General features: G+C 40.0%; 2 protein-coding genes across 16 annotated transcripts in view; both read right to left on the reverse strand.

Annotated features, from left to right (window-relative positions):
- LOC138740612 (uncharacterized) overlaps window positions 1-8997 on the reverse strand; it is a 78707-nt gene extending 69710 nt beyond the window's left edge. Inside the window, exons 1-4 of one of the 7 annotated variants that reach the window (XM_069893515.1) lie at window positions 8487-8997; window positions 6251-6327; window positions 2208-2342; window positions 361-492 (exon numbers count right to left, since the gene is read on the reverse strand). In XM_069893515.1, coding sequence (XP_069749616.1) covers window positions 361-492; window positions 2208-2342; window positions 6251-6314 — 331 coding nt within the window. In that variant the 5' untranslated portion in view covers window positions 6315-6327; window positions 8487-8997. The other 6 variants (XM_069893514.1, XM_069893517.1, XM_069893516.1 and 3 more) reach the window with 6 other exon arrangements.
- A 3566-nt stretch (window positions 8998-12563) lies between these two features.
- Window positions 12564-13989, reverse strand: part of fmr1 (fragile X messenger ribonucleoprotein 1) — a 74951-nt gene continuing 73525 nt past the window's right edge. For 5 of the 9 annotated variants that reach the window (XM_069893503.1, XM_069893509.1, XM_069893511.1 and 2 more), the window contains one exon: window positions 12564-13621. In XM_069893503.1, the coding sequence (XP_069749604.1) occupies window positions 13451-13621 (171 nt within the window). In that variant the 3' untranslated portion in view covers window positions 12564-13450. The remainder of the gene's footprint in view (window positions 13622-13989) is intronic. The other 4 variants (XM_069893507.1, XM_069893508.1, XM_069893506.1 and 1 more) reach the window with 4 other exon arrangements.

Consider the following 13989-nt stretch of genomic DNA (forward strand, 5'->3'; position numbering starts at 1 on the left):
AGTGAAAGTTCAGAAGCTTGATAGATGTAAAAATATCTCCTTGATACGAGAGACGCTGGTTTTCAGGCTACGAAGGTAACAATGAAAAGAGGCTGTGACCAGAGCGAAGGGGTCCTTTATGATATTGGTTGCCTTCTTGAGGTAGCACCTCATATAGATGTCTTCAATGGACTGGAGGTCAGAACTTGTGATGGACTGTGAGAGCAACGATACAGAAGGGACTGTCAATGCCCAACATTCACCCCGATATACCATGCCGAGACCCAGCATGTAATCAAAGTGGGCTAAAGACTAAGTAATCTCACTGGAGATGGAGAAATTCAAAACATAATCAAACTGCTCTGAAAATGTCTGACATACCATTCACGGTTTTGTGGAAACATGGATCTCGACACCTCTCTTTGAAGCAACATCCCATAATCAGACACATTGTCTTGTTCAGTTCATCCTCAAGAGTACAAGCTTTCAGTTTGCTTGCATACGGATTGCAGCCTTAAAGGGAAATGGGAAAAATATGGGAAATAAAGGAAATTGGAAATAATGGGAAACAAAGGGAAAATAGGGACTAAAAGTGAATGGAAAAAATAATGGGAAACAGAAATTGGAAATAATGGGAAATAAATGGAAATAAGAACTAAAACGTAATGGGAAAAATAATGGGAAATAAATGAGAAATAGCGTGCCATAAAATACTGATTAATTGCACTGATGTTTCCTTGCTTTTGGTACACTGTTAATGATTTATTGAACAAGAAGTCAGAAAACTTAAGCTAACTACAATCTGTTTATGTTGAAGAAATACCTGATGAAGAGCTCAAGCCTGAAACATTAGTTGCCCTTTACTTACTATGGATGCTGTGAGACCTGCTGAGTTTGTGTCTTGCACTCGACCCCAGCATCTGCAGCTTCCTCGTTTAACTAAACACAATCTGTTGGAGAATGGTGGATGTTTTGAGTAGAAACATAAATGGTTCCCAACTCAAAATGTTGGCCATTCTTTCTATCCCACCGATGCTGCACTGCCTGTTGAGTTCCTCTGGCAGAGGGTGGTATGCTTCAGGTTGCCACATCTGCAGTCACCCGTGAGCCTCCAGGAAATTTATAACTGGCCAATACTCTTGGGGATGATGTAAAATAGAGCAAGCATGAGTGCGTGAGAGAGAGGGACAAAAATGAGAGAAAAAGGGAGAAAGAAAAATGTGACATGGGAAAGAAAGAGGCAGAGAGAGAGAGATAGAGAGAGAAAAAAATCATTAAGATGGAGATAAAGAGAGTTAGAGAGAGTGTAGAGAGAAAGAGATAAATAGAGATGGAGGTAGAGGGAGAGGTGGAGAGAGAGAGAGAGAGAGAACAGTGATGGAGGTAAAGAGAGCGAGAGAGAAGTAGAGATTGTCCTTTTGTGTTGCCACCTTCAAAGATCCATGGACTCATCCCTCTTCAATGCCATGAAAGAGCTAATCATTCATGGTGTGTGCCCTAGCCTCATTAGTAATCCAAAATTCTTCACCTCACATTTGCCTGGATTAAACTGCCTGACAATTTTTCGTCCATTTCACAATCACATTTATACGTCTCCGCAGCCGAAGACCGCCTTACACACTATGACCTACTCCACCAATCTTTGTATCATCTATTAACTTACTAATCTTGTCTCCCATAACCACATTCAAGACATTCGCATAACTGATAAACATCAGGGTTCCAACAGCAATGCCCGATGAACACTACCAGTCACGGCCATCTAACTTCAAAAGCATTGATTAGAACCACCCTATTATCAAGCCAATTTTAGATCCAATGAGCCCAAAATCTTTGAATCAGTCTCCCAAGTGAGATCTTGTTAACATCATCACAAAAGTACATGCAAATAACATCTACTGCCATGCCCTCTTCGGTGCCCTGTCAAGTCTCTTGAACTGTGAAGCATTAGCTCTCCTAGTTACTGCCCTGAGACATTCTGAGGTCATTAAAGTTTTGCAGTTTGTCAGAATTTTCTATGTGCATATTGCCTGCCAGATTCTCTGCATTGCTACAGTGACCGCACTAAAGAAGTTCTTTGTTGACTACAAAATACTTGGAAATATCCTAAAACTGAGAAAGGAATGTCTCAGTGAAGCTTAAATAACAATGTAGAAAAGATGAGCTGAAAACTTTGGATTTTCACTATTAAATAGCCTAAAGGAAGAAATGCAATTTCAATGACTTACTTAGTGGATAAAATATCTTGTTGAATGTATTTCCAATCATTGCTTCTCTTGGAAACCGGCTGAAGCTCCATGCACTCTCATCCAATGACCTCTTCTCCTTGTTGGATACCCAGAGATTTCTTGATGTAACAAAACCTGCACATTTGGTTGTAGAATAAACCAAACAGCATCATTTTGTTTCTTGAAGAATCATGGAAACACAGCACAGAACAGGCCCTTTGGCCCAATTTGTCCATGCCGACCAACTTGGCTTTCTGGGCATGCCCAATTGGCTGCATTTGGACTACATCCTTCCAAATCCTTCCTATCCCAATGTCTTCTGAATATCAAAATTGTCCTAATTTCTATAATTTCCTCTGAAAGCTCGATCCGGATATTGACCACAGATTGAATGTAAAATTATCCCACAGGTTCATCTTAAATCTTACGTTAAACAAATGCCCTGTTCTTCTAGAATTGTCTATCCTCGAAGCTAGACTGTGAGTGCACATTTTATCCATGCACATTGTGATCTTATATACATTTATAAAGTCACCGCTCAGTCTCCTACACTCCAGGGAATAAAGACAGCTTATCTAATGTTTCTCTATAACTCAAACCATCCAGTACTGGCAACATCCTCTTGAGTTTCCTCTGCCCCCACTTTCCAATTTATTGATGTTCTTCCTATAGCTGGGCAACCAAAACTGCATTCATTCTCAATCTAAGACAACTAGTCCATGGGAGGCATAGTTAAGGTAGTGGTCAGAACAATACCGTTATAACGCTAGTGACCCAGGTTCAAATCCAATGATGTCTGCTTGGTGTTTGTACATTGTCCCTGTGTCGAAGTGGGCTTCCTCCATGTGATCTGATTTCCTCCCACCCTACAAAGTATACCAGATTGTAGGTTAATTGGAATATTTGGACAGCACAGGCTCATGGGCCGGAAGGGCCTATTACCATGATGTATATCTAAATTTAGATGGCAGGAAACAGCCCACTTCTTCCAGTGACCCTAAGTGCAGATGGCTGCAGAATATAATAGACACAGCCATCTCCATCAAGGGCAGGCACCTCCCATCTATCAGGAACATCTAAGTGAAGCGCAGCCTCAAGATTTCAGCCAATGCTCTCCTCTCACTGCTCCCTTTGGGCAGAAGGTACAGAAGCAAGAAGTTTGGCACGTCTAGGTTTTTTTTTCCAACAGCTATCAGGCTCTTTCACCTTCCTGTACTACCCAAACCCCAACACACTACTAGACAATTAAAGACTTGTCTGTACTGCACTACTGGTAAACTGTAAATGTTTAAGATTTATTTCCTTTTCTCTAACTATAAATTCAATACCTTTTCCTCTCTTTGTTGCATCTTAATCATACATAAATGTTTGTTTATGTATTTTACGTAACTGGGAAGCTATGGCAAGTAAAACTTCTGTTATACCTGTTTATGACAATGAATACTCATAATCATATTTTCCCCTGAATTAAAGTCTCAAAAACAAATTGGTTGACTATTTATTTAATTCCTGAATGTCCAATAATCTAAAAGTTACTTCCATGGCTGTGGACCAATTGAGACTAGGATCCTGGATTTGCAATGCACACCTGATTCTTTCTGAACAACACAACAAACCACAACCAGGACTGGAAGCAGTTGATAATGTTGCTGCTCTCTGCCGATCTCTGTTGTCTTGTTGGGAGGATTGACAGACACTGTACAACAAGCACCAAGTGACTTTGATGTAAATTATGCATTGGGCTAGTTAGAAATAGTATCTCCATTCATTAAATTATTTACAAGATGTTTCCATCACTAAAAATGGAAAGTCCTCTCTTTAATGCCAGAATTAAAATCATGGAATGATGCAGTTCAACAGGAGGACTTCTGTCCCTGTACGGCCACATTCCATTTGGTCCCATGTTTCTCAGTTCATGTGTGGTACATTGATTCTCCGACATAAGAATTTTTGTGGTAAAACAATCAATAAAATTTTCCTTTAGCCTTTCAGAGAATGAAGAGTCACCTCTACCCAATGTTACATTAGAAATCGATTGAATGTCTTTAAGGCCTTTTTTAATGCCTATTATTGGGCCAATGCCTGGAGGATTGACAACATGCTCCTGTGAATGTATTTGACGTACCTGCTAATATTACCATCGTCATGGTCTACCTTTTTACCTGTAGTTTGTTTTGGAACATGGAACATACAGCATCACAGCACAGCATAGTCCTTTTGGCCCACGATGTTGTGCTGACCTCTGTAAACCCACTACACATCAAATTCAGCATTCTATCAAACCTATAACCCTGCATTTTTCTTACATCTACAGTATGTGCCAATCTAAGAGTCTTTTAAATATCTTTTTCTTACCACCACCCCAGCAATGCATTACAGGTTCCCACCAAGATGCTTTTCATGAATTTTTAAATTCAAAACGGCACAAGAGTCTGGCCACTTTTTGCGAGCTGCCTGGATAGCACGGAAAACCAAGCTTTTTTTGCTGTATCTTGGTGGAAGTGACAATAAACATCAGTGTTTATAGCAGGTTGAGCTCTTTGTTCTCTCATTGACTTAGCATAGCAGCACTTCCCATGTAAGATCAGTGAGCTCCAGGCTACTTGACCACCCAAAGTAATTGCTTTCATGGACCCTTAACAGAGTAGATTGCCGGTCACATCCAACTGAGACCCACCAAAAGCGGTAGCTCACTTTTATGCAAGATACAGCTCTTTAATTAAAATCTTATACAAGTAAATAACACAATTAGCGTAGCAGTTAGTGCGACTTGGGTTTGAATCTGGTGCTATCCGTAAGGAGTTTGTATGTTCTCCCCAAGTCTGCGTGGATTTCCTTCGGTGCTCCGGTTTTCTCCTACCCCCCAAATGATATGGGGATTATAAGTTAATTGGGGTGTTTAGGTGGCATGGGCTCATGGGCCTGCTTTTTAAGCTGTATGTCTAAATTAAATTAAACTTCCTTGCTTCTACTTTGCAGCAACACTTCAAAACCTCAGGACATCAGTCAGGAAGTTACAGATATTTTAAACTTTTGTTAGAGTTCACTTGGAGTACTGTGTGCAGTCTGGTTCCCCAATAGAGGACCGATGTGGAGTACTTGGGAAGGGTAAAGAAGAGATTTACCAGGATGCTACCTGGTTAGACAGTATGGGTTATGGGGAGAGGGTGGACAAAACTGAGTTGGTTTCTCTGGAGTGTCGGAGGCTGAGGGGAGATCTAATAGAGTTTTATAAAGTTATGAGAAGAGGTGATGGTGTAGATGGTTGGTATTTTTCCCCAGGGTATAAATATTAGAGCATATATATTTAAGGTGAGAGTGGGAAAGTTTAAAGATTTGTGGGGCAAATTTATAACAGAGAGCGTGTCTGGAACAGGCTGCTTAGGATAATCGAAATCATTAACATATAATATCAAAAGTAGTGGTCCCAACACCAAGCCCTGCAGACACCACTGATCACTAGCAGCCCCTTTTATTCCCCCTTTCTGCCTCTTGCCAGTCAGCCAATCCATCTCAATGCCAATATCTTTCCTGTAATATCATGCTCTTATCTTGCTTAGCAACCTCACGCGCAACACCTTGCTAAAGGCCTTCTGGAAATCAAAGTAAGCTACATCCACTGACCACTGACTCTATTTTGCCTGTCCTTCCTGTTATTCCCTCAGCATGCTTGTTATTGTGCATTTGAAGCACTTTTGGGCATTTATAAATGAAAAGTCCAGTTGTTTGCATGAGATTCTGATTTTTATTTAAATTAAATTATCTACCACAAAAGCTTTGAGCCATTGTTTCACCTCAGCTTGAATGCAGAATTTAATGCCTTGCTGGGATGCATCTCAAATGTTTCTTTATCTGACTTATTCTTGGCATATGGATGTCTCTGGTAATACTATTCCTTATTGTGTATCTCTGGTTGTCCCCGATCTGAGGTGGCAGTTAAGAGTTAACACTGGTTACCTTTGGGAAAAAAAATCACTTGTACCGATGACACAATTTCAGATAATTCAATGTGACACTCATCCTAATGCAAACAACATACTTACTAGTTGTGATGTATGTGGAAGCAATCAGCAGTAAAGCCAAACCAATCACCGAAATAAGACCCATTAGAAGTCCATTCCTGAGAAAGGGAAAAAAAAATTCTAAAACAATGCAAAATACTTAAGCTTGAATATAACCTATTTCCATGCATCTGTACTATGTACATGAGAACTTTTGCTTCTCTTTCACTTGTACTGACCGAAAGGGCGCTGGGCAATACTAATGGCATCACATACAACACGGAGATTGTATATTTTAATAGCATATTTTAATGTATTATTATGCAATGATAAATGAATCTTAGAATCTTGAGAAAAACCTCTCATTATTGTAAATGTTATTGTATTGTCTTCAGGCAACTATGGAGACATTGTTGAGCAGTGAGCAAAACAACTCTAAGTTCTGAACATGGCTGAATACAAATAGATTAACTAATTCAGGATATTATGCCCTGCTCAATATAGTGCCTGTGAGTTAGAAGGCTGTGAATTCAAGTCCCACCTAACAGAGCACTAATTTTTTGGCAGATGGAGCTAGCTCGTGGAGGAGGTTAACACTCCACAGCCAGTCTGACTGATTCATGGATGAGAAAGATCCCATAGCTCTTGTGCACTCAAGAGTAGAGGAGGCACACCTTGTGCAAAAGACACAATTTAACCCTCAATCAACATTATTAAAGCTCTTTGTGGGAGCTTGCTGTAGAGCTTGCTTTTCATTAATGGGTGGAGATGTGATAGTTTTGATTATACTTCAATGTGTTCAAAAGCAACATTATTTTCCTGGTTTGAGACTCATTCAGGAGTTCACAACTTTATTTTGGTTCAACTCCATTACTCAGACAGAAAGGACCTGACCATTCAAACTCGAAAACTCCTGAACGGCTGACGCAGTTTTTCTCTCCACAGACACCTGCTGATCTCTTTTGTCTTTAATTTCAATCCTTCAGTATCCATAGCACTCTTCAGAGAACTCTGGATCACATCAACACAATAATTCTGGTCACGTCCTCACTAAATTTAACATCAATTGTGGTAGAAAGAGATAATGCTTTAAAAGATGCATTTTCCATCTGACTTTGAACAAGTCCATCAATCTAATTTCAAATCGTCAGACTGTAAAAAAAAACCCATAAATACTAGAAATTGGAACTAAACAGAAAATGCTGGAAATGAGTTTTCTCTTCGACAGGAGTTTTGTGAGCCCCTCATTCACTCCTCCCCATTTCCCCCAGTGGCCCTGTCCCCATTACACAGACACTCAGTCTTGACGAAAGGTTGTGGCCCAAAGCATTGCCCATTCTTTCTCTCGCACTGACATCATTTGGCCTGCCGGTTCTTCCAGCATATCGTGTTTTGCTCAGGATCACAATTTTAACATCTAATCTGAAAAAGGAAGTCCAGAAGGACAATGAAGACACCCTGAAGTTAAAATGCAGTGACAGCTATTTAAGATAATTTAGTTAATATCAAGCATTTGTGACACCTCTGGAATTTTAATGATTTGTAAATCGTAGAAATTACTATCAATTTAAATATTTTCAGGGACTATTGGTAGTATTTTTAAAAATAAGTTTGACAAGATTGTGGACCACAGTATCATCAGTATTTACTAGGTCAGCGCATTTCAAAATATGACATTAAATACCAATGAATGATTGTAGGAAGCTGACATCACAAACATTTTTCACTTACTCATTATTGAACTTTACTCATTACTGTCTGGTATGGACGTGCCAGTGCACAGGACAGGAAAAGCCCGGAGAGTTGTGAACTCGGCCAACGCCATCACAGGCGTCAGACTTCACTCCATCGTGGACATCTACAAGAAGTGGCATCTTGGTGAAGTAGCCTCTACCCACAAGGACCCTCTTCACACTGGAAAGAGGTGCAGGAGCCTGAAAAGGACCAGGTACAGATCCACTTCTTCCCCACCACCAGCAGATTTTTGAATGGACAATGAACCACTAGGAAGTGGTCCTTTTGCAGAAATAATTTATTTTGCACCTCTAATCCTGCTCCAACTCAACTAATTTCGTGTCATGTTCAGGACAATAAATTCTGATTCGTTCTTTTCGCTTGGAACGAGAAACTGGAGACTGTCGATAAGAGGTCCCAGCCGGAACTAACCATGTGTACCCTTGGAAGCTGCCCGACTTCAGCAGCTCTTTGCTTGCCCAAGATTGCAGGATTCTATTTCGCTTCTAGTGAGATTTGGTTGCCCTCAGACTTCAGCACCCACCTGGAACCTCTCTGCTGGGAGCAGAGGATCAACTGGGGTCTCCAGGACTCAGACCCGTCCACGTAATTCTCTGAATCAAAGGCCAGGCAACTTGATCAAAGGGTACAAGCCGCACTTTCCAGGCGCCCTCGCCTTTTGCCCCAAGTGACTTCACAATAGCTTAAAGTGACGACGAGGGCGATTCCCCTCGGAGCTTAACGTAAAACCCGGCCAGAGAGCGAGAATTCTGACCGGCAAGTGTCGCTCGGCCGCGATCGGTCAAAGCCATGGGCTGGGAAGGAGGGTCCCAGCGGGTCAGGGAGAGGGGAGGCCAGTCCGTGTTTCGGGACGGGACGTTTTGAGACTACATGAAAGGAGAGAGTGGACAAGTGGGGAGAGAGGTTGGGGAGAGCGCTGAAGGTCAAGTCAGGTCCAGGAGAGGGAGCGGATGGGCTGGAAGGACCATTTCACTCCAGGACTCTGCCTGGTGGAGGAGGGGGTGGAGGAGTGGACTTCACTCTCCTAAATATCATTGCAACTGGTACTCCTCCCTCTCACTTTCTTTGTTCAATACACTGGATATGTTTAATTCCCCCCCCCCCCCCCCACCCCACAAAATAAGAGGCACAGCTGGCTCACAGGTCCAGCAACCCGGGCTCAAATCTGGCCCGTCCAATTCCAATCGCGTGGATTCCCATCCGCAGCCCAAAGACATGTCGATTTTGAATTAACGAGTTTATTTAAATTGATTCTAGATGGGGATATTTGACGTGGACACGTGGGGGGGGGGGGGGAGAGAATAAAACAGTGTGGGTTGAAGAACATTTCCCACTGTCTGGGCTTCATGAGGCCATTCAGCCCATCAAATTGATGCTGGCTCTCAGTTGCCCACCTACTTAATTTTCCCTCTTATTTTCCAGTAATATAGTTTCTCGCACATGCCCAATTATCTTAGTCTGTCTATAGAGAGAAAAAAAAATCACGATCACAAGTTGACATACTAACACATTTTGGGGACGTGCGAGAAAATTGGAGCAACCAGATAACACTTGAAGGGAACATGCCAACTCCGGAGATACCTTGTCAAGTCAGGATCAAACACACGTCGCTGAAGGGATGCGGGTGGAACAATACCTGCACCATCCTAAAACCCTTATCTATTTGGAAACCTGGTGTGATGGAGAGGGTGAAGCATCATTCAAAGTGAAAACCACTTAATAAATTGGAAGTTTTTGAGGGTGAAATCAGAATTCTTACAGCCATTTGAAACAATGCTGGCTCTTCAAACCCCATATGAAGCAAACTCTTAACAACGCTTCTTCAGTTTAGCCTTGCAGCTGAAATTGATAATCTCTGGAACTATTCTAGTGAAGCTTTTGTGGATCAATCACTTCGTTAGCGAAAAGCACTAAGCATAATTAGATGCACCATTCCAGTTGGGCTCATTTTAAAATAAAGGTTCAATGCAACTTTAAAAAAAAAAATCCTTATTGCTCCATGAAATTCAGGATCCTATTTGCTTTTGATCCATTCAGTGGAAGGGTGGTTAACTGCAGCAATTTGTTTAATGTTGAAAACCTCCAGAGAAATCAATTACATGGGTCACTGTTTCTTCCCATAGCAAACGAGCACAAAATTTAATTCCATTCTTCCCATCACCCAGGAGGAAACTATTTTAGTGCCAAGCAGCTCAGTCTGGCCTGACTTTTCCATTCACTTGGAACATTAAGATCTCAGCGATTGAAACGGATTGCAGATATTTAAATGAAGGCTAGCTCAATATCCAATACATCAAAGTAACTGAGTCTTTCTCAAAGGCAAAGGGGGAGACTTAACGCATAATTTTAGAGAGAGGGAATTGAATACTGTCAATAAACCAAACAAAGAATTTTTGTAGTTTTTATTTTAGTTTTTCAAGAATGGAAATTCAAAGTAAAAATAAAATAGCTCTGATGAAAAATTATCGACTGGAAACAATCCTCCTGTTGAACTCACCTGGAGCCATGTATGCAATACACTCAATGTTTGAATAAAGACAGTGTCAGTTCAATTTCACTCCAGGAGTTTGAGCACAAATTCTTGTTTTCTTTTCGTGAGGCAGTGATTTAAAAAAAATCTTGCATCAAAATCGCAAAAACATCGAAGTGCCGGAGAAACTTAGCAAGACGTGCAGCGTCAACAGGAGGTAAAGATCTACAACAAAAAAAACCTGCCATTCATCCTGGTCCATACTGTAACGGTTTAAAAAATCTTGCATCGAAATCGCCAAAACATCGAAGTACCGGAGAAACTTAACAGGATGAGCAGCGTCATCAGGAGGTACAGAGCTACAACAACAAAAAAAAACCTGCCGTTCATCCTGGTCCATACTGTAACGGTTTAAAAAATCTTGCATCAAAATCACCAAAACATCGAAGTGCCGGAGAAACTTAGCAGGACATGCAGCGTCATCAGGAGGTAAAGATCTACAACAAAAAAACCTGCCGTTCATCCTGGTCCATACTGTAACAGTTTAAAAAAGGCTAAAGATTTAATTTATTTCCAGCCTTTATGCTCCAGAAAATAAAGATCTAGCCTATTAACTCATTCCCAAAACCTCAATACTCTAATCCTGGCAACATCTTAGTGAATCTCTTCTGCACCTTTTCCAATCTACAACTTCACATCTAATTTGAGAGATGGTGGGACAGACGTCAAAAGATGGTCACAATTTTTAATGGGAGGTTCAGGATGGATTCTCAGAGTTGCTTTATGGACAGAATTTAAAGAACCAGCATATGTCAGAAACTTCGGATTCAGGCAGCAGGGTCATGGATGAGCTCATATTTACAAAGGGTGGAAAGAGGTAAACTGGGTCATTATTATTATAATACAGCTGTCCATGTACTGTACAAGGACTTTTTGCAATCAAATATGACATGAAGATCACAAGCAGTTTGATTTTGTTTCAGACAGATGCCAAAAAGAGAGGGAGAGAGAGTGCATGTTTAGAACTAAATGAGGGAACCACACCAGGTAAGAGCAGAGCTTGTGATGCTAATTGGAGAACACTACTGCGCATCAAACTCTGGTTGTATAAAGCATCCATCTGTTCAGAAAAAAAAATGACAGCAATGATTGTGAGTTGTGTTCTGGTTTTATTTGGAATACTGAAAATGTTTTTAGATGCTGCTAAGATTAAGAGAAATGAGTGATTTCACTCTTTCTGGTATGGATAATAGAAGATTAGCATGCCTAAAAACAATGATGGGCATAAACGTTAAACATACTGTACATTTTCATAAATTTAATTCCAATCACAGGGAGCCCTCTTATCAAATGTTAGCCAACTGGTGTATCAAATGTTAGCCAACTGTATACATGACTTAGACCTCATCCAATTTTCAAGGGGGAAATCTAAGAGTTTTATAAAATTAAGAATGGCACAGATAAAGCAGACTTGCCCTTTTCCCAACATAGAAGAATATTAAACTAAAAGACATAGATTTAAGGTGAAGGCAGAAAGCTTTAAAAAGAACTAGAGGGGCATCTATTTCACACAAATGGTGGGTATAAGGAACAAGCTGCCACAGGAAATGGTGAGGTTGGGTACAACTGCAACATTTTAAAGAGCTACAAGGACAGGAAAGGCTTTGAAGTTTATGGCCCAAAAGTTGGCAAAATGGAATGAGAGAACTTGGTCAGTTCACAAATTGGATTGAATGCCCCATTTCTGTTTTAAAACTATGACTAACAAAACCTGATTAATGACTTATTTTCTCACACAAATGACTTTTTAAGTTCTCCTCCATTCTTACCTCAATAGCAATGTAACTCATTGCACTTTCCACTGATTTATGCACAATTAAAAAGACTCCAAGGGAAAGGAATAGATTAGAAAATATTGCAAATTTTGTATACACAACAGATCTTGTCATTTTTTAAACCATTGTAACTACATACATAACATTTCATAACTTTACTAGGGAAATTCACCAAATCAGCAATCAACGGGCAAATAAATCTTGGTTGAATTAATTTAGCTAATTAAGTAATTAAAAATGGTCTCGAACTCAAACTGCGACTAGCAAATCAGAAGGAAGTAACTTTTACCTGACAGACAGCAGAGGAAGATCAAACTTTATTAATTGAAACTGCTTGCATACAAAATATATTGCACTTCAACCGAACAATATCAACATAAAACCAAATTATTTCTTTTCACTACTATGTACAGAGAAAAATATTGCCTCATTGCAGATCATACACTGTTAAGGTCAATCTACCTTTGTTAATCATCTATACTAAGTTAACACAATAGCCCATAGTGGACAGGTACATAAACAAAGCTTTCCCCCTCCCCAAATACTGTACATTCCCAAAAATAAATAACTACAAATCATCGGTTTGGCAACAATCTCCAGGCATTAGATGCCTTTCAAACAATACACTATTTAATTCTTTACATTTACTCTTATACATCAAATGTAGAGATGTAAAGAAATAAGTGCCCTCCCACACTGACCAATCAATGCCATACAAACTTCAGTGCAAGGATTTCTGATCCTTTACTGTTCAACTAGATGCATATATAAGGAAAATCATGAAAAGCATGCATTCTTCTGTAAAGGTTCCCCGGTATTTAACCACACTTTATCTACATACATGTATTTTACATTGTTACTGTCTTCTGCTCATTTAGCTTCCCTGATTTCTGCAACTATAGTAAGGTTATCCCCTTCTGGCAAGTTATATTGAAGGCACAGATCAAACAATATACTTTTATTTTATTTCAAAAAGGAGTTTGCTAAGTGAAATGAAAATGGTGACTTCACAAATGTCCCACCTGTCCACCAAAAGACAAAAGTGGACCATGTGCATCAGTTATGCACAAATGAGTTTTATGTCTTTGGCCTAATAGTTTTCTCTAAGTGACATGTAAGCATCTGGTTTGTATGGTTAATGAAAGGAAATTAAGAGAGAATATCACTCTGCAGGTACGCGCTTTAAGATACTCCGTTCACCATCACTTGCTGGTTGTCTGCACAAGTCTCTGGTTTCTCTTTCTTTGGAGTCCGCTCCTTGCCGATGCGTTGTCGAGTGCTCTCACCAAAAACGTTTGGGCTGTGTGAAGCTTTCATCGTGATACTCCTTTCATTATTGCTGTCAGTTCTGATCTGAAACAAATCAGAAAGTGTTCAGAAACTAAATGCTGCACAGAACATTGGACCTGCATCAAAATCAGAACACTGGAACTTAAGTTGGCAGAAAGATACCAACATTTATTCCGACTTAAGTTGGCAGAATAACTTTAAATGGTTTTGCAGGTATTTTAGCAACATTAAGGTCAGAAAAAAAATCTGATAATACTCAATCACAAGCAGGTTTTGCTTTCTATTTATGTATAGTTCTAAAAATCTTGACACTTTGGCTTATTTCCTATTTTTTGCTCAAGTTACTGAACTTTTAAAATGAACTCTCTTCACTTGCCTGACAAATACCATCTTCATCTCTGATGATCGGGTTTGGCTCTTCCATAGCCCAA

Source organism: Narcine bancroftii, chromosome 8 (genome assembly GCF_036971445.1).
Source record: "Narcine bancroftii isolate sNarBan1 chromosome 8, sNarBan1.hap1, whole genome shotgun sequence".
Lineage (NCBI taxonomy): Eukaryota > Metazoa > Chordata > Chondrichthyes > Torpediniformes > Narcinidae > Narcine > Narcine bancroftii.